This window comes from Neltuma alba, unplaced genomic scaffold (assembly GCF_004799145.2).
Source record: "Neltuma alba isolate B1F8T4 unplaced genomic scaffold, ASM479914v2 tig00011968_pilon, whole genome shotgun sequence".
NCBI lineage: Eukaryota > Viridiplantae > Streptophyta > Magnoliopsida > Fabales > Fabaceae > Neltuma > Neltuma alba.
Window position 1 is genome coordinate 211,116 of NW_021636543.1, and position 13,815 is coordinate 224,930.

The 13,815-nt window shown below is 36.5% G+C and overlaps 3 protein-coding genes across 4 annotated transcripts; all 3 read right to left on the reverse strand.

The window, feature by feature from the left end:
- Positions 1-4,386: 4,386 nt before the first annotated feature.
- LOC114720122 (vesicle-associated protein 4-2) lies at positions 4,387-10,485 on the reverse strand. 2 transcript variants are annotated; one of them, XM_028905734.1, is made up of 8 exons: positions 7,276-7,435; positions 6,803-7,190; positions 6,394-6,464; positions 5,909-5,990; positions 5,694-5,812; positions 5,189-5,266; positions 4,991-5,104; positions 4,387-4,847 (listed from the first exon to the last, which is right to left on the reverse strand). In XM_028905734.1, exons 2-8 carry the CDS (start codon positions 7,065-7,067, stop codon positions 4,794-4,796), a joined length of 783 nt encoding a protein of 260 aa, XP_028761567.1. In that variant the 5' UTR covers positions 7,068-7,190; positions 7,276-7,435; the 3' UTR covers positions 4,387-4,793. The 2 variants fall into 2 exon arrangements, with proteins under 2 accessions (XP_028761567.1, XP_028761568.1); XM_028905735.1 differs by lacking the exon at positions 7,276-7,435 and adding an exon at positions 10,480-10,485 and having other exon boundaries at positions 4,604-4,847; positions 6,803-7,113.
- Positions 9,310-9,862, reverse strand: LOC114720124 (uncharacterized). Its single transcript, XM_028905738.1, has one exon. The coding sequence runs from the start codon at positions 9,786-9,788 to the stop codon at positions 9,462-9,464; it is 327 nt and encodes a 108-aa protein (XP_028761571.1). The 5' UTR covers positions 9,789-9,862; the 3' UTR covers positions 9,310-9,461.
- A 1,128-nt stretch (positions 10,486-11,613) lies between the features above and the next one.
- LOC114720129 (uncharacterized) lies at positions 11,614-12,252 on the reverse strand. Its single transcript, XM_028905742.1, has one exon. The coding sequence runs from the start codon at positions 12,070-12,072 to the stop codon at positions 11,806-11,808; it is 267 nt and encodes an 88-aa protein (XP_028761575.1). The 5' UTR covers positions 12,073-12,252; the 3' UTR covers positions 11,614-11,805.
- Between the last annotated feature and the right edge of the window lie 1,563 nt (positions 12,253-13,815).

A 13,815-nucleotide genomic window follows, 5' to 3' on the forward strand; every position in this document is an offset into this window, starting at 1 on the left:
TCGATGCTTCCAAGGACGAGATTATCGGGAAATCATCTCGATATATCAAACTTAATGGACCCGTGGACTGGGCGCAGGTTGATGAGATACCGTGAGAATATGAGAGAATAAATGGCGGGTGTGAGGAGACAGATGGCGAGCTTATCCGAAGGAACGACGGTGACTCATCCGTACCTCACTCCCCACACCTAACCTATTTTCTTCTGCCTCTGGGCCCCACTCCATTATTCATTTGTTTTTTGTGTACTCCATTATTCATTATTTGGGCCGGGCCGAGGTCCCCCTCCATTATTATGTCCGCGTATACGTGACTCTTATCGCCATTTCACTGTAGGGGTAATTTCGTCTTTCTGATGTTAAAGGACTTTGATGAGTCAGGGATGCCAAAGTGACTCGTGGAAGCCTGCGGGTTGGGCTTCTTAACCTCTGAGATGGGTGGGGGATGAGAGTCACGTGCATTCACGTGGGTCGTGGGGATGTTAACTATGTCAATTGTCAAGTCAATTATACAATGATTTATAAATTTCCCCAAATCAGCACAAGTACGATTAATTCGGCAAACAAAGCTATGAGCAAGTGCTACTTTTTAACAAAAGCAAAATACGCAATTATAATTAGTTGTTTTTGGGGGGGGTCAAATCTAGAAAATCACAGTATATCTTATATGGAAGTGGATGTAATGAAATGATTGAGATGGAGATGAGCACAGGGAGTCATGATAAGAAGTTAAAAAAGGGAAAAGAAATGATGACTGAAACTGAATAGACTCGTATGTTACTATTTATAGAGAATTTTCAACATTTATTTTATACATACTAAAAATCTTAAAATGCAACTCTTCTTTAAAATATATTAACTTTTTAATTTTATTTATATTTAATATATACACTTTTAAAGAAAATAATTATATATACTATAATTAATCAAAGATAAAATAGCTCATTCATATGAAAAATTTAATAAGATAATTTATAAATGGACCTGAAAAAAAATTTATGAAAATGGGTATATAACCTAAGGAGGGGCTTGATCCTGCTTGCTTTGGCTAACGTGCAAGGGAGATCATACACGTAGAATTCCAAAACCAGGAACAAGATACGGGGCTGCAAGCTCCTCATACGTGTTGGAATCTAGTGGACAAGGAGAGACAGCCACTGGTTTCTCTTCCTTTACCTTTTCGGCTTAAAAGCTGTGTCTTCGATGAGCCGTTAGTTTCATTGGAGAGCCCAATGGTTCTGTTCCGCTCCTAAAGGATGAATACGAACACGCGTGCAACGAGCTCCGTCAGCCCCTCGTTTATCACTGTTGAGCTTTTATTCCTGGTTGCTTGAACCAAGTACAATACAATTGTACCCAGAAAAAACTACAATACTACTTCTAATTTTTAATGTAAAAGATATAAAAATTAGTTGCGATTAGATTTAGAGTCTATTTTATCTCTGAAATTTTTTTTTTAAAGAATACCTCCATTAATTATAAGAAGTTCTTACCAAGAAATACTAGCAGTTCTAATACACATGAATCAAGAGAGGAGTTTAAAAAAGTTAACACACATTTATTTCAGTTAATCAATTTAACAAATTTTTTAATCTTTTTAAATTAGTTGTCTAGCTTTTATAATAAAAACTATGAGTAGTATGTAGTTAGGTTATAGCTTTGTTATGCGTGAAAGTTATGGGTATTTAAATCTTTCTTTAATTTAATATCATTATGAAAGTATTAAAATAAGAGCAATGTTGCCCTACTCTAGCCATAACCAATCGGACACATGTAATATCAGACCTTATGCCACATATGATTTTCATGCGGACATGACTGTGTTACTTTCTTTGGTTATTTCTGTTGCGAAAAGCTTTTCAAAATGCCAAAAGAGAAGTAATGTTGCTCAAATTTAATAGTAAAACCCAGAAAAAAAAAAGGACTGTTGATAATCCTTTTTTTTAAAATAGAAACTGTATTCAACTAAAACAAATCAAAACAACAAAAGGTAACCTAAAACCCCTCATCAATCTCCTTTTTTTAAAATCCAAGAGGTACAGGCTGATTAAGTGTACAATAATGTTCCCCCAATGGATGAGAAGACTTAGCAACAAAAAAAAAAAAAAACAGCAAAACTTAAACTTTCTTTAAAAGTGTGGTTACCTAGAACTTGTCAATTCCTATAAAATATCGACCTAGTATCCTCAATAATGTCTCAAAAAGAGTGAGATATGCCAAAGCCTCTATCTAAAATAATTAAGTTCAAGGCTTCAGTACAATTAGAAAATTAAAAAAAACAAATTTATGACCTTTGGGCCAACAGGGGTTTAGGCCATGGATGATTACCAATTCATTTTGTTATGGTAGGTGGAATCTTCATGAGTTTGCATTTAAAGCCAGTTGATCATCTACCCTCCTTGTCCCAAATAACACCTCCGTAATTGGCTGACAATCCTGATATAGAACAAAATTAACATTTATTTTTTTTCATTTGGCTGTTAAATTTAGGTGATATTGTTCCTTTTCTAACACCTACCGGATAACATTACTTTTTCGCAAAATTTTGCAGGACAAAAATATGTCACAAAGAATCAAATATGGCATGATAAGATCCAACGTGACAGGCATTAGTCTAGTAACTTACTATTAGGGTTGGACAACATCACTCCTATTTTAATACTTTTAAGACCTTATTAAATTAAAAAAAAAAAAACTCTTGAATGCCTCCACATCTAAGGTAAAAACTTCCGAGATCCTAACCTTATGATATTCAAGGAGAAATGTCCATTTTGAAGAGTGGGGTCAATTATACAACCATAGTCTATAGGTACACAGGATCTTCTAAATGTACAGCTTGGATTATTTATAATGTATGATCCCCCCCCAGCCCCCATCTCCAATAGATTACGATGATGACACGTATAATTGATTTTAATTTTAATATAAAAATTAATTTGATATTTAATTTAGTCTTAAATATAAGATATCAATTAATTCTATCCTCATATTCATTTTTTCTAATATAATCATGTAATAGTTATACATGTTAAATATTTTATCAAATAATAATTCTGCTTATGATTAGTAAAAATGTTTAAAAAAAGATAATGTATATTTATTATAGATAAATATCTTAGCCAATTCGTTTTTATATCGCTTTTATATTAAAAGTATAACTGTTGCTTTGGCAGCACAAGCACGTGTGCACGGCAGAGGTGAGGGCCCAATACCGGGTCATGTGCCAACTCCCTTTCCTCTATCACTACGCGCCAGGGAACAGAATTGCTGTGTGTATATATTAGATACTCGTCACAGAGTACAAAATATGAGGAACATAATGGGGGAAAGCAAGAAAAAGAGAGAAACAGGACAGCGCATATGTCAATCTGATTCATTACAATGAGTATGCTTGGTTTTACCATCAAAGTTATGTTTTTGGCGAAAGCAAGCAACGACCTATTTGGCTCCTTGATCTGCCACTCACCATCTTATTTCGTCCCACAACCTGAAGATATGTGCGGTTTAAACATTGAGCGGGCAGCTACCTTTTAAATCTCTCCTCAATTCTTTCTGGTATGCGTAACTGTAGTTAAAAATCACAAGGTTCTCTTGGGGATGCGTGTGGTATGGGAAGATCCCATGAAAGTGCCAATTCTTTGACGAATGTGTCACCAAGTTTACCAGTCCTCTTTAAATAAACTTGTTCAGAGTGCCACAAATAAAGTGACCTGCTCAAGTATGATTACGACCTCAGAACCAGACTAGCCAAGAATGAAGTGTATTATTGGTGTTCCTACCAAGCTTAATTTAAGATTAAAGCAACACACATGGGAATGCGAACAGATGTCTTGAAGCCATCAAAAGCGTAATCTGATGGGAACCTCCTTATCATTTGCAGCAATACCGATAATGTTATTTTAATTTATTAATTATAGTTGAGAGCATGAAAGACGATGCCAGTTTGCTGATTCTCTCCTCCTGCGCCTTTATTTATTCCCCGTCTTCTAGATTGGCATATTTTCTCAATTATCCATGATGGGACTTCCACCTCAGGTTCCCCACTTGATGCCCTTTTATACTTGTTAGTATTAAAGGAACTACAGATATGCTCGCTTTACAGTGACCCCCGTTCGTGAATCTTGAGGAAGTAAATCATGTACATTTGAGAAAAAAGACGGAATTTGATTAAAAAATAGGTCTCTGAACTTCGCAGAGCAAAATAAAATTTTATATACCACTTTTTATCTTCATATTAAAATATAACAATTTTTTTATTTATAATATATTACCATATAAATTAATAAAAAATTTCAATTTGCCAGATGACGAAATTGACGACGGGCTGTTCTCCCAAATCATCAGTAGAGAAAGAGGATACTCTCCATAAAATCAACCTAAGGAGACCTATTTCACTCCAAAATAGCATTCATCCTTCATTCCAAATGATAGTTAGAAGCTGACTTCCAATATGGATATTTTTGCAGATAAAACTACCCACATGGCCACGTTACATGGCATGAAACTAATAATCAGTCTGCCGAGATGGACAATTTCATCTGAAGAATACAATGATACAATCTATCCACAAATTACAAGAGATTACGTGAAAATTCAATAAATTACTGCCACTCATGTTGTACTAATCCACTCGCCTACAACGTACATGCCAGAGCAATACCCAAAAAATCGAAAATACTTTTTTAATAACCTCTTCAAACCCCCAACTTTGACGGAACAGTGGCCGACGAATTCAACTTCTTTGACAGAGAACTGCCGAAAACGAAGGGCTCAAGTGAAATTAACATCCCTCTGGGTTAATTGACGCCTTCGACTTGCTGTCGTGCCAGGTATCTTTCTCTTCTTTCTTTCTACAAAAGGAACATGCAGACAATAAATTACACCGCATGAAAGAACATCCAATTGTTTGGGGGGCGGGGAATTTTTTTTTTTTTTGTGGTTTTTTTTTGGGGGGGGGGGGGTAATGCAAGATAACTGAGCATCCAAGTCTAACCCATTCATCAATAACTTTCCCGACGCTTTCTGGACCTGTCTCCTCTGGGGGCTTCTTTCGTGCTTCCAATGCAGCCTCAGCCTCAGCAAGTTGTCGCTTAAGTTTTTCCATGGCCTATCAGAAACAATGTATAATCTTTCTATAGTTTTGTATTTGCAGACATAAGTGGTAGAGGTCATATTTGGGATTATATCTTACAGGGCTAGGACGCTCAGGGCCCAGGAAAACAACACGCAGAATTTGCTCCACTGTTACCTGATCCCTTTGCTCTTCAAACTGCAAATAGGATTATATGACATAATTTTCAGCATTTAAAAGCATTCGCATTCAATTGTTGTACTTATACTGAATCTTACGTGCACTACCTCATCCCAAGTTTTTTTTCAGACTGATATTTGAAATACAATGAATTTAGCAATTCTAAGGAAGTCTGAGAATGGACGTCATTTTCTTTAAGTTTATTTGATTTCTGGGAAATTTCCAAAGTTTTGACCTAAATTTTCCCTAGAAAGAGGCGAAAAATTATACGTAACTGATTCCGACTAAAAAAATCTGATTCAATCAATGATACCATATACAACTCTGAAAACCCCAAGCAACTTCAGAACAAGAAGTTCAATTTAATCTCAAATAAACAAGAGGGAACAAAATTATAAAGAAATGCCAGACGACACTGAAAGGACTAACAGTTAAGATGCATTACCAGCTCTGGTACATACTCCATTTCTCCTTTCACTTTTAAGCTCATGATTTTAAACTTAACCTTGCTCTTTTGATCAATCGGCTTCTCATTGTTCTCTGGGGGCTCCACAAACTTAAATACTGCCAAATAAGTTTGATCCTTATCAAAAAGATCCATCTCAAGATTAACAAAAGCATACCGTTTAAACTTAAAACATATGTAAAAGGATAAATTACCAGTGGCGATTATACTTTCACCAGGTGCAAGTATGCCACCAGGAGGCCGCATATAACAACTCTTAGGCGCAGTTGTTTGAAACTATGACAAAACAACACGCCACTGTTAATGTTGACACTCACAATGTTTTAAAGTGACAGATGGTATATAGAATTAGCAACCAGAAAGTTATTGGAAGCGAACTAAAATCAATATACTAAAACGCCTTCATAAAGAAACCCAAATGGGAAGATGATGTTGTTCAACATATTTCCAATGTTTCACACATTTTTCCCCCGGTCGTCGCGGTTGTCGAAGCCGTCAAGATACTTTTCTGACCTCGTATTTCCTTTCCGCAGGAAGAAATACAGCCAAAAGTTTTCCAACGTAGTGTCAACGTGGGCACGACTGACTCAGCAGAGCGAGTCGTCAAAACGATCATATGCATAACATGACGAGGCTAGAAAAATAAGAAGAAACATTAAATAGAGAAATATTTACCCACCTTGAATGCTACCCGTGACTTGCAAGTGTTTTTAATTGCGATTGCGCTCCTAACTTGCTTACCCGGTTCATCTTCAACATAATCAAAACACAGTCGCACTAAATCAGACAGGCGACATAGCCAACATCAACTGCAAATTCTAAGCATCATGCTCTATCAAAATTTTTCGTTTCTGCCAACTGGAGAATCCATGGACGGCGACGAGGAGGAGAGAGACCAGAACATAATTCACAAACGGGTACATTATTTCTAAAAATTAGGAATAATCCGTTCGATGTAAACGAGCGAAAGAACGAGGAAGCAAAGTCCTAAAAGCTTGACGCTACCCAAAGAACAATTTAAGAGAACCAAATCTAATCAGAAACTGAAGCCAAAGTAAATAAACAAACAGGATTCTAAAAATACATACAGGGAAAGTAAAGCTTATTGGGGGGATCAAGACGGAGCCTCCTTCTCGCGGGAAGCAGAGACTTGGCGACAGACGAAACCGTCGTGGAAGAATGATGAGCCGATCTATCAACAGATTGAAGATTATGGTCATGCTGATGGACATTGTTATGCAGGGAAGATGTGGAAGAAGAAGACGAAGAAGCATGGCTCGTTTGCCAAAATGGCATTCTACAAAAACTCCAAACCTTCCCGTCAGACCCCGATTTTTGACTCTCCACTTCCATTCTCAGCCTCAATTCCGCTCGCCTCGCCCGAAACTGCGTCTCAAAGCTGGCTCACGGAGCTCTGAACTAGGTAATATTTTTGAATTTTTGGCGTTTGTGAAAGCGCTTTGATGTAGTGGCAGCCTGAGCAAAACAAAGATTGAATAGGACCATTCGTTATATCTGATTTACAACTTTTCCGCGTTTTGTCCAAAATGGTGGTGCTTACCTTTACAAGAGAGGTACTTGCTTAGCTGAGGCGGTTGGGATGGGCTTGGCGTGAGTGAACATTACTGCACAAGCCGAGACGGATCTCAAATGTGGCCAATTTCCTGAATTTGATTTCTACGTTTGAGGTCCGACTGTTTGTTACAGTTCCTCTGCTTCCCCTCTCTCCGCAATCATTTGCTTCTGCCTCTTAAGATTTCACGTAATGCTCTCCAATTACTGAATTTGCTTTGTACGAAAAATATCATGTTACGTGAATTGCTTTAATATTTTTCGCCTCACGATTTTAGGACATATTACTGTTATTATTATTTAAGAATCTCCGGGTTAGCTTTTGTGTGCTGACAATTATTTAGAATCTATGCTACTCTAATTGATCTGTATTTGTCTCCTAATTTGGTGATTCACTCACATGGGCGATGGGTGCACCAATTTTTTGGGGGCACTTTTTGGCCAATTTACCTGCTGCATATTCCGTAATTTAAGTGGTGAAAATTGTACAGCGACGCGGGGAAGAAGCTATAGGTGGGATGATTTTAAGTTTGCTGATTTTTTAAGCAAAGAAACAATTAGGATAAGAACAAAAATAAAATGGATATGGACAAAATCAACTTGGCTTCAAATCTAAACCACTAAAGAAGAAGAAATTTAAGCACTGAATTGACATTTACTTCTTCATCGCTTTATTTCTCGGCTTCGTGATTCGCTTTTTGTGCTTAAAAAGATGTAATAGTTTAGATGCTATGCCTAAAAAGCACAACATGCGCTGTGATGTTAGAAAATCACCAGCTTGTGGTGTTATCGAGGGGATGTTTGAAAACAAACACTTTTATATATTTACTTCGTATATCGTAAAAATATTTTTAAAATTATGATTTTAATTTCATCTAAACATTTTCCAAGCAGGATAATATCGGCCCCCTCCTCTCGATATGTGGTCCTCTCATTGAGGTTATAAGCCATTCTTAAATTTGTTAATTACTTTAAGCTCCAATTAAAACTTTTCTGGCCAATGATCAAACATGTATCCGCTGCCAAATCCAACTACCTTTCTTTTCAAACTCTTAAAAAATTAAATTTGCCACACAATGCTACTGTCACCATCGCCCTCCTGGAGCTTGATTGCTTACAAATTTTACTCCTCAACTGTATGGCTGTGGTTGCTTTCACTTTTGTTTTACTTATTTTCGTTTCAGTTACGTGTGATCACGTAGGTAGTTCTCTAAAAGCTTGTTAACAAACTTGGTGGGCCAAATCAACCGCACAGCATAATCATGAACACAACAGCAAAAAAGAATAATAAAACACCAAACAGATCTTACCGCAGACATCTTTTGCCTGGATTTTTGGTTCTACATATATAATTCTCTATGTTTTTTTTGGGGCCAAATACATGTATAATTCTCTTGAAGCTCGAAAATTGCGTCATAAATATCTTCATGCTTGCCTTGCTCCCTGGCGTCAAATGGAAGAGCTAAGTAGAGGCTTCTGGATTAATTATAGTGTCCACATTTGACAGTTTCAATAGGGAACCTGAACATAACTTCTCTGTTTTCCCCCCGCCAGCTTCGTGAAGATCACTGATGAAACTGGAGGAAGCTTATTGGTCTGATGTGAGCAAACGATTTTATATTATACTAGTAAATTAGTAAGGGCATATCGAGGAAATGATCCTCCAGTTGTTCTTTCCATCAAAGACCTTTCTACGATACCGGCGCAGGCAGCCACAGTCCACGCTCTTGCGGTTGAGCTTTTCTAAATTTGTACACATGCTTTGGTGTCGTTGTTTTGCATCAAAGACAATAGGAAGTGAAATGGCCAATGTGATTGAGTCAGGTATGTATTTATTGAAGAAAATTCTTTTATGTAGTTACAGAGAAATGAAAATTTGAGTTGAAGGACTTGTTTGTTAAAATTCTAGAGGCGACATGGCTATTAGTATGTGGTTTCGGCCAGTGGTATAACTCGACATATAGGATAGAATTACAATGATACAAAGAGACTAGAGACTAGAAACTGAACGTGGCATTCATCAAAATTTACATGTGTGATCCAAAGAGAATCGAGCAATTTTTCATTACTTTATATATAAAAGATCCAATATCCCGCAGATGGCCTAAGAAATCTGAAGTCCCATCTTTTCTGTTATAGGACAAAGTAATTAATGGGTATTAATGGCGTTGGGGTCTAGTTGGGACCCCAGGAGCTCAAGTACAAGACAGTCCGGAGGGACTGCTCAGACAGCCCAGCCTTGTCATGTTTTAGTCGGGAGGAAGCCATAGCAAAAGAGGAAGGGGAAAGCCTTTTGGCCTGAGACAAGGATGGAGCATGGTTTCTCAGATGTTGTTGAGCTGACCGGAAAGCGTAATTCCACCTGCAAATGCCTTGATCCTTCAAGGCCTCCACAGCTCCAACGCTAGCCGCTACAACCCAAGCTCTGCTTGCTGAGCTCATTGTGGATGACACAAAGCCACTGATAGAAAACACAGAGAGGATATGTGTAATGTGTGTCATGGAACAGATGAAGGAGATAGGGTTCCTTGTATAAAGGGATGGCTTGAGCCGCCGAAGAATTGGACAACCGGGGGAGGGAAGGCCTGTTGTCGTGGATGGTGGTTTTAGCCTCAGGCGATGCGCTGGAGGATGTTATTGGAATTTTCAAGTTGCCTGATGAATATTCGGCAGGAGGACCACGTGCTTGTGATGCACAGTTGCTGAGCATTGAGTCACTTCCACGAGGGCATCCGATTTCTTGAATGATCACCACGTTAAACTCATTATATTTAAATTTTCTATACCTGAACAGTTTAAATTTAAAATTTTTAAGTAATTATTTTTAAATAAAAAATATTTTTTTATAAAAATAACAATTAAGAGATTATCTCTATTTTAAATTCTATACATATTAAAATAGTTATTTTGAATAAATAAAAATAAAAAAATTAAATCCAAACTATTTAAATAAGATATAAACGATTCAAATTTGATGAGTTTAAAGTTTTTATTAGATTGATGAGTATCGAAATTGGTTTCTTCCACGAACCTACACAATATTTACTTTTTATTTTTATTTTTTTATTTTCATTGTGGTTCGCATTTGCATCAAATGATTTGATGCCAAAAAAATTCGAACCATATTGCCAGTGTTTAACATTCATCCACGTGCCCATACACCTCAATCGGAATATTTCGCTAATAAAATAACATGTAAATCAGACACGGGTGGAGAATTATTTGTGTAATTTAAAACTTTGAGAGTAGTTTATTTTAATCAAGTTTAAAAATTAGGATGTGATTAAATTATTTATATACTGCATTCTAAAAAATAAGGACCAAATTAATAAATAATTTACACATTATTTCAATAACATACATAGGCTCTTTGTATATATGATTAAGTATTAGACATCACATACAGTTTAAGAACGTATAAGTATATAAAGTTAATTATTGATGAGCTGTTTGACCAAAAAAATAAACATTAATGAGATGATTGTTTCTTATACTATCTCATTAATTAATATAGTCGGCTCGATGAAATAAACTTTAACAATAATATTTTATTTTGATTCTTCTGTGGGGTTTAAACCCCTAAATCTTAGTTTAAGTAGTTGCATTCCCATCACCATTCAATTAAATAAACCGAGAACCTCTATAAATTTCGAAGAGGCAAGATTTCAATTTGCAAAATGAAGACCACTGGACCCCAGTGCAATCTTTTTCTTTAAACTGCATGATTGAACTGGTAAGTATTTGGCTATTCAACATTAACAAGAGCAAGCAAATGATATTTTGAAATAACAAAAATCATACCATTCACACATAAGCGGAACCCAGATGCCTACTTCGAGTCAAAAAACGAACATAAAACTATAATCTTTTGAATTTTGAAAGTGGATCACACACCCACACCCACACCCACACGACTTCAATTCTAGTAACAGACCTCAGTAATTTCTTAAAGCGCCCGCCGTGCATGGACTCAGTAATGACAAGGAATGTGATTGAATGGTTACCCTTCTACCCGCCACTTTGAGCTCTTTGGCATGCACAAATTGCTGCGTACATACATATGTATTGGAGCATAATATATATAATATCTTATTACAACTGCAAGAGTTAAAAATTCAGGGAATTCTAGGATGGTTTACCATAATTTGAAATTCACAAAGGAAGCGTCTTCTATGTTTCTTTGTCAAGGAAAGTTCCCAGTTCACGCACTGGCTTCAGCCTTCGGGTACGATGAAATGAAACGTTATTGTTGGTTAACATAACAATCCCCGAGAGCAGAGCGTGCCAATGAAAGTAGAAAATTCTGACCAAAACTCAAATAGGAGCGTGATTAAAACTGCATCGATCCCTCATTCAACAAAATATATATTTACACCAAATAACAAAATTTGTATTTACATCAATCTCTCAGACTCTCACAGAGGTTAGTTCAACCGATAAAGATCCACAAAAAGAAATTTCAGGTCCCGTTTTCATTAATCGGGGCGAAACTTCAACTCCTTTTACGAAAATATCTTCTCTAATTGGGACCCCAGCAGCTTAAGTACATGACTTTCCTTAGGGACTCCTCTGACTGATTTGCCTTGTCGTCTTTTAATCTGCCGGAAACCATAGCAGAAGAGGAAGAAGAAAGCTTCTTGGACTGCGACAAGGATCTGACATGGGTTTTCATGCGTTGCTGGGCTGACCTCAAAGCGTGGTTCCACCTGCAGACGCCCTGATCCTTCAACGCCTCCACAACCCCGACACTAGCAGCCACAGTCCAAGCTCTGCTTGCTGAACTCATCTTGCAAATCTCGGGATGACTTAAGAACTACTACACTCAAAAGTCGATAAAGTAAGTTGGCTCTGTGAAGAACAGAAGGGCAACAACGAGATTTATGTTTTGAATTCGATCGATGATTTTGATTTGATGAAGCAAATGGAGCGAAGACGGTCGTTACTTATATGAAGGAAATGTAAAGATGCCAGCAGCGTTGGCAAAGGGGGAGAATAATAGGCAAAAGATTGGGAAAACCAGGGGGCGTAAAGTGGTTTCAGGCGGCAAGGAAAAGCCGGTGGTTTTGGTAGGTAATCATTATTAATCAGGAGCAGTGGAGGCTCATACTCATGAAATGTGTCTCAATCCAACGTTGAAGACTAGTAGGACCACTCTGCGTCACATAACGTAAAGTAAGTTGCAACCGCTGGCTTTAGTGAAGAGTAATTTCTTCATATCGAGACAACTTGGGCGCGGTTTTCCTTCTGAAATAGACTGTGGGACACACAGGCCTCTTGTTTCCTGATTAGCTTCTGGGGCACCATATTGGCTTATACCTTAATGGATTAAGGGGGTCCGGTCAAAAAAAAAAAAAAAAAAATGGATTAAGGGGGTGTTTGGATAAACCATGGTTTTAAAAGTGTTTTTACGGATTACGAAGTAAATATGTGGAGGAGATTATCTCGTTTTGCGGAAAAATGCTTCTGAAACCATGGTTTTGAGTTTCCCAAACACCCCCTAAATTCAGGAAAACGAGGCTGGACCCACCTTCGAGATCTATATGCAGTAGTTCTGTTCACCAGGATAAATGCACCTTTTTATGTTAAATCCCCTTTTTTACGAAATTACAGATAAATTATGTATAAAATAGAGGATGGGATGTGATTGCATTTATGGAAACACCTCAAGACATCTCGGATTAAGAGCATAGATCAGTACGCCTTCTGATCGTATGTATAAAATTATCTTTCATACATGATATAAGTAAATATCGATCCAGGGAGTTATAGATTCAATAATCTAAATTTAAAATAAGGTATTTAATTTTATTTTTTTTATATATAACTCAATTTTAAACTAAGATTACTATTTATGATTATATGAATTGATATCTATGATTTACTTTTTTATAAAATTTTGTTGATTTCGTCATTTTCTAGATTAATACGCCGTCGCGTTTCAGACTGGTACGGACCACGGCAGTGGGAGAAGAAATCCAATCCCCTACTGAATATAACATCCATCAAATATCAATACAAGGTTTATTTTACCTTAGGAGTTTGGCCTTTGGTGAGAAAATATCAAATATAACAACCAAACTTTTTTTTTTTGGGGATAAGGAAACAACGAAATGTTGATTCCTCCTTATCTTATCCTATTATGAGTATATCTGTATTTCTAGCTAACACTGCAAAATTCTAGATAGAGGATATAATAAAGTTATCTGTTTATCCTAACATAGTAACAAGCATAAGAAGGGATAAATTAATTAATTTATAGTAATATTATTTTAATTAATAAAAATTATTCTTATATGTATATTTTAAGAAATGTTCATAGTGATATTTCAAAATAAAAGGAGATATTTGTTATTGAATTGGGATTGAATCCTAAAATTTTTTATCAACTTCATATGAGAAAGATTAGGCACGTCTTTTTTACATTGCACAAAATTAGAAATTAGCTGTATCTGTTGGCCACAAAAAAGAAAGCAGCATGTATCTAAACTTAATTATAAATAATGAGAATCATTATACATTTCATATTTCA

Excerpts from the sequence above, each read along its gene's own strand:
- LOC114720122 (XM_028905734.1), bottom strand. The coding sequence starts at position 7,067 with ATGGAAGTGGAGAGTCAAAAATCGGGGTCTGACGGGAAGGTTTGGAGT. Across the intron at positions 5,813-5,908 it reads TGAAAGTATAATCGCCACTG|TATTTAAGTTTGTGGAGCCC; the intron begins GTAATTTATCCT and ends CTTATTTGGCAG. Across the intron at positions 5,105-5,188 it reads GCCCTGAGCGTCCTAGCCCT|GCCATGGAAAAACTTAAGCG; the intron begins GTAAGATATAAT and ends TGTTTCTGATAG.
- LOC114720124 (XM_028905738.1), bottom strand. The coding sequence starts at position 9,788 with ATGACACACATTACACATATCCTCTCTGTGTTTTCTATCAGTGGCTTT.
- LOC114720129 (XM_028905742.1), bottom strand. The coding sequence starts at position 12,072 with ATGAGTTCAGCAAGCAGAGCTTGGACTGTGGCTGCTAGTGTCGGGGTT.